We start from the raw sequence: 12,775 nt of genomic DNA, 5'->3' as shown, positions 1-12,775 counted from the left end.
CATAGTCGCTTTCAGAAGATAGTCTATCTTTTGTGCATTTCAGTCTGGCTTTGGAGTGTTGGAAAAATTTCAGAGATTTAAAAAAGCATCTAGCCTGGGAAACAATGATTTTTTTCTTGCCATTAACCAAAAGAAAACTTGTGATTTGTTTGATTTCAAGAGGGTCATTTACAGAATGGAATTCCTAGGGTTGGTAAGAAAAACTCCCATTTTCATTCTCAATTTCTACCAAATTTTTGTCTTGGTTTGATCAAAAGGATTACCTTCTCTAACCTGAGTTTCTCCCTTTGGAAACTGACATACTTTGTCTTACAGTTTCGGGTTACCAAGCCTTGAAGGTTTTATGTTCCCTGTAAATGCAAATCTCTAGCTAGAGTTTAAGAAACAGCAAGGCAAGCATTAAGAAATTTAACCAAGCTAGCCAACCTTTTTGACTTTCTGGGGATTTTTCATTCGCCGACACTTCCGGATGTCCATCTCTGTTGTATTGACACAGCCTGGCTGAGAAAGAAGTCATTACATAAATTACTATTCATAACTCGCCCCTCCTGCTCATTGCTAAAACAGATTCTCACTGTCACCTCCTTCAGTTGAATATCCATCTTTCTTTTTCAAGCTGTGTTATGGCATAAACCTTACACTGTAATAAGCGTTTGGGATAGTATGATACAACAACAAACAGACATTCCCTCCCCACAATGACCATACAGTCTTGGGGGGGGGGAGGAAAATATAAATACATAAATTATGGATATGTACCTAACTGCTGTGGGGCTGGGGCTGGGAGAAGAATAAAGGGAGCAAGTCGGGGTGACACAAAAGGGATTGGGAAAAGAGAAAAGGGGGCCTTAGTCAGGGAAGGCCTCATGGAGAAGATGTGCCTTCAATAAGGCTTTGAAGGAGGGGAGAGTAACTGTCTGTCAGATATGAAAAGAATCAGGTTTCGAATGCGCATGTTTGGGGTTGGTTGTTTCAGAATTGAGTTCTGATACGGACTCCTGAACTCCTCTGTGCACCTGAGAAGATGGCTGAGACGTCGGACTGCGGGAATCTTTCAAAATTCATTCATTCAGACATGCATTCATTCGATCGTATTTACTGAGCGCTTAATGTGTGCAGAGCACTGTACTATGTACTTGGGAGAGTACAGTGGCATAGGAAGGCAGTTTTTACGGTTTCAACTCATCAACTCTTTCATGTTCCACGTAACCTTACAACCTCTCAGCAGTAGCCTGACCGGTCTTTGTTTTCCAGAAAGTTGGGGGAAGACTAAATGCCAGAGAGCAGTGCAAACTCATTCATCCGTTCAATAGTATTTATTGAGCGGTTACTTTGTGCAGAACACTGTATTAAGTGCCTGGGAGAGTACAATACAATGAGAAACAGACACATTCATACTCATCTCACCACTGGCCTGTGGACGTCCCAGAACGCTCTCTCTTGACTATCCAAAATTTTCCTTTCAGTTTTATCTTTTTTCCGATCAATCCTGAAAATAGGAATAAAGAAGAGACTTTACTTATTTTATCTTAATTGCTTACTGGATGCTGTACTAAGTAGCTTACTTTGTGCCAAGTACTGTTCTCAGTGCTGGGGGAGATACAAGGTAAGCAGGTTGTCCCATGTGGGGGTCACAATCTTAATCCTCATGTTCCAGATGAGGGAAGTGAGGCCCAGAGCCATGAAGTGATTTGCCCAAGGTTAGCTAACGAGTGGCGCTGCTGGGATTAGAACCCAGTTCCTTCTGACTCCCGTGCTCTATCCACTAAGCTACATTGCTTATCATTTGCTTCTGCCTTTTTCCTTCTGGCATTTTCTCCACTAGGGTTTCTGGGGGCCAGTAGCCCACAGAAAAGGCATAAATAGAAATATGCATTCATAGACTGTCAACTCACTCTGGATGGGGAACGTGTCTGCTAATTCTGTTATACTGTACTCTTCCAAGCACTTAGTACAGTGCTCTGCACAGAGAAAGCACTAGATAAATACCAATGATGGATTCATCTGGGAGCATAAGCACTGGATAGATAAGCAGTGTATTCTGCCCTCTAGAAAACTACATGGGGGGAAGGGCAGGACATAAGCTCATCATGGGCAGGAAATATGTCAGTTTATTGTTATTTTGGACTCTCCCAAGTGCTTGGTACAGTGCTCTGCATACAGTAAGCACTCAATAAATATGATTGAATGAATGAATGCATGCATTCAGGCAAGAATTCCAAAGAGTCATGTATTTAAGGCAATTAAAAATGTTGGGGACCACACCATTTTAATTCAACTAAAAAATAAAGGCTGGAACTGGGGGAGTCTTCCGACACCATCAATCTCAGCCCTGATCGGCGTCTGGCTCCCTCACTTATACTGGCCCCGGATGGAAAATGCCAGATGCAGTAATCAATCCATCGATGGTATTTACTGAGTGCTTACTATGTGCCGAACACTGTACTAAGTGCTCAGAAGAGTACAATACAACAGAATCAGTAGACACGTGTCCTACCCATAATGAGCTTACAGTCCAGGGACAGAGACAGACATTAATATGAATAAATAATGTTTAATATACGATTTAAAGATATGTACATTACATGAGAAGCAGAATTGCCTAGATAGAGTATGGGCCTGGAAGTCAGAAGGACCTGGGTTCTAATCTCAGCCCCGCTACTTGTCTGTTTTATGACCTTGGGCAAGTCATTTAACCTCTCTATGCCTCATTTTCCTCACCTGAAAAATGGGCATTCAATACCTGTTCTCTCTCCTACTTAGATTGTGAGCCCCATGTGGGAACCGCTTATCTTGTATTTACTCCTGTGCATAGTCCGTTGCTTGGCAGACAGTAAGTGCTTAAGGAATAGTCTTCTTCTTATTATTAATAGTCATCCTGGCTCCGCCATGTGTCTGCTGGGTGACCTTGGGCAAGTCACTTCACTTCTCGGGCCTCAGTTGCCTCATTAAGACTAAGAGCCCTGCCTGAGACAGGGACTGTGTCTAACCTGATTAGTTTGTATCTTCCCCAGTGCTTAGTAGAGTGCCTGGCACATAATAAGCTCTTAACAAATACCTTAAAAAAGGATGGAGAAAAAGAAAACTGACCCATTTTTCTCTACCCACTGCAGCTGATGAAAACACAGATGACATTAACGATAGAAAGTAAATTATATGAGTCACGTGCTTTCAGTTTTAATTAACAGAATACACACAAAAGAAGACATCAGATTGCTTGACAACATCTCCTTAAATTGAGAAGTAACTCCGAGATTAATTACCATGTAACTTCTAGTTTTGCAGAGCTCATGAGAGTGGTTCACTTTCCTAGACTAAAATAAACCCATAATCACCCTGCTATTTCCAAGATAATTACCGAGTATGTAAAGTCACCAATTACAATGTAATCGTAGTTTATCGAAAAAGTTAATCCAGAAACACAAAATTCAAGTTACAATTTTCCCTCCTTTTGAAGCCTAAAATGTTTGGTGATTCTGAAAGCGCCAATTAACTCCATTTTGTTTTACGCTGTTTTTTTGGGTGCCTGGATATCCACAGAACCAGGTCTTTTGGACTTCCGGGCCCGTGCTCTATCTACTAGCCCAAGCTGCTTTTTTTTTTTTGTTGGTATTTGTTAAGCGCTTACTATGTGCAGAGCACTGTTCTAAGCGCTGGGGTAAACACAGGGGAATCAGGTTGTCCCACGTGGGGCTCACAGTCTTCATCCCCATTTTACAGATGAGGGAACTGAGGCACAGAGAAGTTAAGTGACTTGCCCACAGTCACACAGCTGACAAGTGGCAGAGCTGGGATTCGAACTCATGAGCCCTGACTCCAAAGCCCGTGCTCTTTCCACTGCGCCACGCTGCTTCTCTGACCCAGTAATGCCTAATTCCACCCTACAGCTCTGGGCCTGCGCAACAGACTGCTAAGTGCATCTCATGGGTGGTGATAATAATTGTGGTATTTAATAATAATAATGTTGGTATTTGTTAAGCGCTTACTATGTGCTGAGCACTGTTCTAAGCGCTGGGGTAGACACAGGGGAATCAGGTTGTCCCACGTGGGGCTCACAGTCTTAATCCCCATTTTACAGATGAGGTAACTGAGGCACAGAGAAGTTAAGTGACTTGCCCACAGTCACACAGCTGACATGTGGCCGAGCAGGGATTCGAACCCATGACCTCTGACTCCAAAGCCCGTGCTCTTTCCACTGAGCCACACTGTGATTACTATGGGCCAAGCACTGTACTAAGTGCTGGGGGAGATACCAAGTGATTGGGTTGGACGCAGTCCAGTGGTGAAGGAGAAGCTCTTTGTATGGACTCAATCAATTGTGAGTGGAATAGAAAGCAGAGGAAGGACAGAGAAGGGAAAGAAGTGGTGTTGTCTGTTGGATAGAGCATGGGGCCTGGGAGTCAGAGGACCTGGGCTCTAATCCCACCTGCACCACTTGACTGCTCTATGGCCTTGGGTGTGTCACTGCATTTCTCTGGGGCTCAGTTTCCTCACCTGCAAAATGCAGATTCAATAGCTGTTCTCCCTCCTACTTAGATTGTGAGCCCCATACGGGACCTGATTATCTTGTAGGACCCCAGTGCTTAATACAGTGCTTGGCATACAGTAGGTGCTTAACAAATACCACAACAATTATTGCAATTTTGATTATTAATATTAAACCCGGCTCCGTGACTTTTCTGCTAAGCGACCTTGGGCAAGTCACTTCAATGCTCTGGGCCTCAGTTCCCTCATCTATAAAATGGATATTAAGATTGTGAGTCCATGTGGGACAGAGACTGTGTCCGACCTGATTAACTTGTGTCTACCCTAGTGCTTACTGCAGTCTGTGGCACATAGTAAACTCTTAAAAAAATACTATTAAGCATAAAAAAAACCCTCTTGACCATGGAATTTTCTGTACTCTGGCAGGAAATGTGTATGTTTCTTGTTATATTGTACTCTCCCAAGTAATAATGTTGGTATTTGTAAGCGCTTACTATGTGCAGAGCACTGTTCTAAGCACTGAGGTAAATACAGGGTAATCAGGTTATCTTACGTGAGGCTCACAGTCTTAATCCTCACTTTACAGGTGAGGTAACTGAGGCACAGAGAAGTTAAGTGACTTGCCCACAGTCACACAGCTGACAAGTGGCAGAACCAGGATTCGAACCCATGACCTCTGACTCCCAAGCCCATGCTCTTTCCACTGAGCCATGCTGCTTCTCAAGTGCTTAGTACAGTGCTCTGCACACTGTAAGGGCTCAATAAATATGAATGAATGAAGAAAAGGCTGGCTTTCTAGCTGGTGTGATACACAGCGGGGGCTTGCTTGGTGGCAAGAGCCCGGGTTTGGGGGTCAGAGGACATGGGTTCTGCCACTTGTCTGCGGGGTGACCTTAGGCAAGCTAATTAACTTCTCTGTGCCTCAGTTACCTCATCTCTAAATGGGGATTAAGATTGTGATCCCCATGTGGGACAACCTGCTTACCTTGTATCTCCCCCAGTGCTTAGAACAGTGCTTGGTACATGGTAAACTCTGACAAATGCTATAATTATTATTTCAGCTTATTTACCCCCATCTCCTTCACTCTCTGCAGTGTCACTTCCATAACAAACTTCATCTGATTGGGGCCTTGCCAGATGAAATCAGAGGCCCCAGCTCTTAGTAGAGTGCCTGGTACAAAGTAAATGCTTCACAAATACCATGGGGGAAAGAAAAAAGTCCTAGGAGATTAGATTTACAAAACCTGATCTGGGTCTAAGTTTTCTCTTGCCACGAAGCAGTAGGAATATTCTGGAGAATCTAGAATGTGCATCCAGAGAGAAGGATGGCCTAGTAGATAGAACACGGGCCTGGGACTCAGAAGGAGTCAGAAGGACCTGGTTCTAATCCCAGCTCCGCCACTGTGGGCAAATCACTTAAATTCTCTGTGCCTCAGTTACCTCATCTGTAAAATGGGAATTAACTGTGAGCCTCACGTGGAACAACCTGATTACCCTGTATCTATCCCAGTGCTTAGAACAGTGCTCTGCACATAGTAAGCGCTTAAAAAATATCAACATTATTATTTATTATTATTACTTGGCTGCTGACCTTGGGCAAGCCACTTCACTTCTCTGTGCCTCAGTTACCTCAGATGTAAAATGGGGATTAAGACTGTGAGCCCCACCTGGGACACAGACTGTGTCTGCCCTGATTAGACTGTATCTACCTCAGTGCTTAGAATAGTGCTTGGTACATAGTATTTAACAAATACCACAGTTACTATTAATTATTAACTAGCTTAATTTAGAAGTGCCAAATTGAAGGGAAATGGAGAATGCCTGAATAATTATCTTCCCAGAAACCTATCCCAGATTAATTCCTATTGACCACCAGGTTTTCTGCTGTCCTGCTGATGCACTTCTCCTTCACGCTAAGAGTGCTGAAGATTGCCCTTCCCTGCAGTAAGAACCAAGAACTTGCTTGGCAATACAATTTTTTTTGACCTTGTAGATAGAGCACGGGTCTGTGAACCAGAGGACCTGGGTTCTAATCTCAGCTCCATCACTTGTCTGCTGTGTGACCTTGGATATGTCACTTCACTTTTTCTGGACCTCAGTTCCATCATTTGTAAAATGGTGATTAAGAACGCGAGCCCCAAGTGGGACAGGAACTGTGTTCAACCCAATTACCATTTATCTACCCCAGTGCTGAGTACTGTGCCCGGCACATAGTAAGATCTTAACAAATACCATAAAATAAAAACAAAGACAGTGAATCCCTTCTGGGACATAGACTGAGTAACTTGTATCAACCCCAGCACTTAGTACAGAGCCTGGCACATAGTAAGCACTTAACAAATGCCGTCAATCAAGTGGAAAACAAGGGTGTTTCTGTGGGGTGTACCTACTTCACTTGTGCTTCTGCTTGCATAAAGATGAATTCCCACTTCCTTGCGAAAGCCCTCTGCAGTCTTGCTAAATTCTCCTGAGAAGAGATGGAAATCGGGGGGAAAGGGGTAGTTAGGAAGAGAGTCAGACAAATGCCACCATTTCTTACCAAACTTGTTGACAACCATATTGGCTAGTGAAGTCGAAGTTGAACTGTCCTACTCTGCTTGGTAATGACTGAGTGGTAATGACTGAGTGGTAATGACTCAGTGGTAATGACTGAGCTCTGTGATTTCACCGGGGAGTAAAGGTGGACAGGTGGGTATATTCAAATCCAACTACTACTGGCAGGGAATGTGTCTGTTTATTGTTATTCATTCAGTCATATTTATTGAATGCTTACTGTATGCAGAGCACTGTACTAAGTGCTTGGAAAGTATTCTCCCAAGTTTCTCTCTCAGGGTCTCACCTGGAGAGTTTCCAATATTCTACCAGTCTCTGCTACAGGAGGAAGAGTCAAGCAGGGACCTACCCATTCCATTCCTAGCTTGGCCAGTGGCTGGTGAGTGGAAGGCCATTGGCTACACATTCAAACTCACCCATGCTGGGCAGCAGTGGCACAGGAGAGGGTCGAGGGCGGAGACTCGAGTTTACTGCACGGTAGGTGGCAATGGTCTACCATTGGGGAAGCAGCGTGGCTCAGTGGAAAGAGCCTGGGCTTCAGAGTCAGAGGTCATGGGTTCGACTCCCGGCTCTGTCACTCGTCAGCTGTGTGACTGTGGGCAAGTCACTTAACTTCTCTGTGCCTCAGTTACCTCATCTGTAAAATGGGGATTAACTGGGAGCCTCACATGGGACAACCTGATTACCCTGTATCTACCCCAGCACTTAGAACAGTGCTTTGCACATAGTAAGCACTTAACAAATGCCAACATTATTATGGTCAACTACTTCTGGATTTTTACCAAGAAAACTCTATGGATCCACTAACAAAATGATTGCAGATGGAAAGCAGGGCATTCTGGGAGAGATGTGTTCTTGGTGTCGCTATCGGTTGGTAATGACTCGATGGCATAAGACAAGACTCTCCCAAGCGCTTAGTACAGTGCTCTGCACTTAGTACACACTCAATAAATATGATCGAATGAATGAATGAATACTAGTACTAATAATTATAATTACAAATGTGGTATTTGTGAGGTGCTTACTACCTGCCACGGGAAGCTAAGCACTGGGGTAGGTACAAGATAATCAGCTTGGGTTGGGCACAGCCATCGTCCCACATGGAGCTCACAGTCTTAATCCCCATTTTCCAGAGGAGAGAACCGAGGCCCAGAGCAGGGAAGTGACTTGAGCAAGGTCACACAGAAAGATGTGTGGTGGAGTGGGATTAGAGTCGAGGTCCTTCTGACTACTAGGCCCGGGCTCTTTCCACGAGGCCATGCTGCTTCTCCAACTTGCAAGCCTGGCTCTTGGCTGATTGTGCAGAGGAAGATTATCAAGCCCCTCTCTACTTCTCCTCCCCCTCCTTCCCTCCCTTTCATCCGTTCCACTGCTCACTAACGCCTCCACCAGTGGGTGGACGAAGAAAAAAGGAGGAGCGGAAACCCAATTTAGTGTATGTTCCTGCTCCTTACCAGCTCCTAAAGGATGGGCCGGGGGAGGACGTGGATGGGGAGAGGCAGGGCTTACAGTGGAAGCTTGTGATCATCTCTAAATTTGACACATCTGGCTACTGCCACCCTTCAACTAGCACAGAGAGGGGACAGTTGGCTGAACGTCATGGAGAAGAAACTTTCATCTGAAGAAGAGGAGGACAGATGAATCTATCAGTGGTATTTATTGAGCACTTACTGTTTGCAGAACACTGTACTAAATGCTTCCATCTATACTCAGTCCCTTGGTGAACTCATTGACTCCCACAAGCTTCAACTATCATCTCTACGCAGATGATACCCAAATCTATATCTCCTCCCTGTTCTCTCTCTCTCTTTCCAGGCTCGCATCTCCTCCTGCCTTCAGGACATCTCCACCTGGATGTCTTCCCACCACCTAAAACTCAACATGTCCAAGATGGAGCTCCTCATCTTCCCTCTCAAACTCTAGCCTCTCTCTGACTTTTCCGTCCCTGTGGACGGCACAACCGTCCTTCCCGTCTCACAAGCCCGCAACCTCTGCGTCATCCTTGACTCTGCTCTCTCATTCACCCCACGTAGCCAATCCGCCTCCAAAACCTGCCAGTGTCACCTTCACGACATCAGCAGCATCTCTCCTTTCCTCTCCATCCAAACCGCTACCTTGTTAGTACAATCACTCATCCTATCCCTCCTGGATGACTGCATCAGCCTCCTTTCTGATCTCCCAACCTCCTGTTTCTCCCCACTTCAGCCCATACTTCACTCTGCTGCCAGAATTATCTTTCTACAGAAACACTCTGGGCATGTCAACCCCTCCTCAATAATCTCCAGTGGTTGCCTATCCTCCTTCGTATAAACAAAAACTCCTCACTATTGGGTTCAAAGCTGTCCATTCCCCTTACCCCTTCCTACCTCACCTCTCTTCTCTCCTTCTCCAGCCCAGCCCACACACTCTGCTCCTCTGCCCGTGAACCTCCTCACTGGGCCTCGTTCTCTCTGTCCCACCGATGACCCCGGCCCACCTCCTCCGTCTGGCCTAGAATGGTCTCCCTCTTCCCATCCTCCAAACTAGCTCACTTCCCTCCTTCAAAGCCCTCCTGAAAACTCACCTCCTCCAGGAGGTCTTCCCAGACTAAGCCCCCACTTCCCTCTGCTCCTCCTTCCCTCTCCATCGCCCCAAATCACTCCCTTTGTTCTACCCCTGGATTTACGCCCTTCATTCACCCCTCCCTGACCCACAGCACTTGTGTATAGATGTACATATTAGTCTATTTATTAATGATGTATATAAATATATATCTATAATTCTATGTATTTATATTGATGCTATTGATGCCTGTTTACTTGTTTTAATGTCTGTCTCCCCTTTTTACACTGTGAGCCCATTGTGGGCAGGGATTGTCTCTATTTCTTGTTGAATTTTACTTTCCAAGTACTTAGTACAGTGATCTGCACATGCTAAGCGCTCAATAAATTCATTCATTCAATAGTATTTATTGAGCGCTTACTATGTGCAGAGCACTGTACTAAGCGCTTGGAATGAACAAGTCGGCAACAGATAGAGACAGTCCCTGCCGTTTGACGGGCTTACAGTCTAATCAGGGGAGACGGACAGACAAGAACAATGGCAATAAAATAAATAAATAAAATAAATGAGATTGAATGAATGAATGAATATAACCAAGTTAGGAGACACATTCACTACCCTCAGTGAGCTTACAGCCTAGAGGGGGAGATAGACATGAATAGGAAATAAATGAGAGATATGCACCTATTCATTCAATAGTATTTATTGAGCGCTTACTATGTGCAGAGCACTGTACTAAGTGCTTGGAATGAACAAGTCGGCAACAGATAGAGACAGTCCCTGCCGTTTGACGGGCTTACGGTCTAATCGGGGGAGACGGACAGACGAGAACAATGGCAATAAATAGAGTCGAGGGGAAGAACATCTCTTAAAAACAATGGCAACTAAATAGAATCAAGGCGATGTACATTTCATTAACAAAATAAATAGGGTAATGAAAATATATACAGTTGAGCAGACGAGTACAGTGCTGAGGGGATGGGAAGGGAGAGGAGGAGGAGCAGAGGGAAATGGGGGGGAAAGAGGGTTAAGCTGCGGAGAGGTGAAGGGGGGTGGTAGAGGGAGTAGAGGGAGAAGAGGAGCTCAGTCTGGGAAGGCCTCTTGGAGGAGGTGAGGCTGAGGGAGGGGTGAATAAAGGGCGTAAATCCATGTGCTAGGGTGACGCAGAAGGGAGTGGGAGAAGAGGAAGCAGAGTGTTATTGAATTGTACTTTTCAAGGGCTGAGTACAGTGCTTTGAACACAGTAACCACTCAGTAAATATTATTGAATGAATGAATGAGTAGAGAAGAGGGTAGTGAGGTTACAAAGGTCAAGGGAGATGTGGGAAACAGAATGCACTTTGAGCTGTGACCTGTGGATATTTGATATTTTTCCCAACCCCAACTCCACAGTACTTACGCACACATCTTCAAATGATATATCATAAAAAACGTATTTATACATTTTAACGTCTGTCTCTGTCTGTCTGACCGTGAGCTTATTATGGTTAGGGAACATCTCCGCTAATTCTCCTGTATTAATAATAATAATAATGGTATTTGTTAAGCGCTTACTATGTGCCAAGCACGGTTCTAAGCACTGAGGTAGATACAAGATAATCGGGTTGTCCCACGTGAGGCTCACAGTCTTAATCCCCATTTTACAGATAAGGTAACTGAGGCACAGAGAAGTTAAGTGACTTGCCGGGATTAGAACCCATGGCCTCTAACTCCCAAACCCATGCTCTTTCCACTAAGCCATGCTGCTTCTAATAATAGTGGTATTTGCTCAGCACTTACTATGTACCAGGCTTTGTACTAAGCACTGGGGTGGATACAAGCAAATCAGGTTGGACACAGACCCTGACCCAGGTGGGACTCACGGTCTCAGTCCCCATTTGACAGATGAGGGAACTGAGGCCCAGAGAAGGGAAGTGACCTGCCCAAGGCCACTCAGCAGACAAGTGGCAGAGTGAGGATTAGAACCCATGACCTTCTGACTCCCAGGCCAGTTCTCTATCCACTACACCATGCTGACCTGTATTGTACTCTCCCAAGGGTTTAATACAGTACTCTGCACATAGTAAGCACTAGATAAATACTACTGATTGACTGATTGGAGAAACTATTTCAGTAAAGCCTGCGTGTTCTAAAAACAGCTCCTGCATAAATGGGAAACTCCTTGAGGGTAGAGGCCACGCTTCGTGTGCAGAGCACTGTCCTAAGGGTTCTGGAGAGTAAAACACATCAATGCAACAGACCCATTCCCTAACCACTCAGTACAGGCCCCTGCATACAGTGAGCGCTTAGTATATAAGATTAACTGATGAAGAGCACTGTGTTACCTCAGTTCATCACCAAAACAAATCTTACAGCCTGGTAAGGGCGATATAACCATCATTTATTTATTCATATTAATATCTGTCTTCCCCTCTGTAAGCTCCTTTAAGGTAGGGAAACCGTCTGCTGACTCTGTTGTATTGTTCTCTCACCAAGTGCTCTGCACACAGTGAGTGATCCATCAATACTACTGATTGACTGAAGGTACAATTGCACTCCGAGCACAAGAAAGATCCTCAAGGTGAAGTTGACTTGAGATTGGAACACAGGAAAGAAAATTAGAAACCTCCATTCCACATGCTCTTCTTCACCCACGTGCCCCTCATATCACAATGCTGACCAAAGACACCCCCAAAACAAGGAAATAGAGAGACAAACCAGTGTTTCTCCAGCTTTGTACCCCAACAAATCTTAAAGTCTCAGAAAGGCGACATATCTGTAATTTATTTATTCATATTGATGTCCATCTCCCGCTTTAGACTGCAAGTTCATTGTGGGCAGGGAATGTGTCTACCAATTCTGTTGTATTGTACACTACTATACACAGAGACTGTGTCCAACCTGGTATACTTGTACATGTGTATCTATGTACATATTTATAATTCTATTTATTTTTATTAATGATCTGTATATGTTTATAATTCATTTTATTTATAATGATGCTACTGATGCCTGTTTACTTTTTTTGATGTCTGTCTCCCCCGCTCTAGACTGTGAGCCCATTGTGGGCAGGGATTGTCTCTATTTGTTGTTGAATTATACTTCCCAAACGCTTAGTACAGTGCTCTGCACACAGTAAGTGCTCAATAAATATGACTGAATGAATGAATGGATTTACTTGTATCTACCCCATTGCTCAGAACAGTACTTGGGACAT

General features: G+C 44.5%; 1 protein-coding gene across 3 annotated transcripts in view; it reads right to left on the bottom strand.

Moving 5' to 3' along the window:
• RGS6 (regulator of G protein signaling 6) overlaps positions 1–12,775 on the bottom strand; it is a 386,017-nt gene that overhangs the window by 58,341 nt on the left and 314,901 nt on the right. For all 3 annotated transcript variants that reach the window (XM_039911550.1, XM_029073117.2, XM_029073256.2), the window contains exons 8-10: positions 6,876–6,952; positions 1,408–1,489; positions 427–501 (exon numbers count right to left, since the gene is read on the bottom strand). In XM_039911550.1, the coding sequence (XP_039767484.1) occupies positions 427–501; positions 1,408–1,489; positions 6,876–6,952 (234 nt within the window). The remainder of the gene's footprint in view (positions 1–426; positions 502–1,407; positions 1,490–6,875; positions 6,953–12,775) is intronic.

This window comes from Ornithorhynchus anatinus, chromosome 1, assembly GCF_004115215.2.
Source record: "Ornithorhynchus anatinus isolate Pmale09 chromosome 1, mOrnAna1.pri.v4, whole genome shotgun sequence".
NCBI classification, from domain to species: Eukaryota; Metazoa; Chordata; class Mammalia; order Monotremata; family Ornithorhynchidae; genus Ornithorhynchus; species Ornithorhynchus anatinus.
Note: the sequence above shows the minus strand (reverse complement) of the source record. Positions and strands in the feature narration are given on the sequence as shown.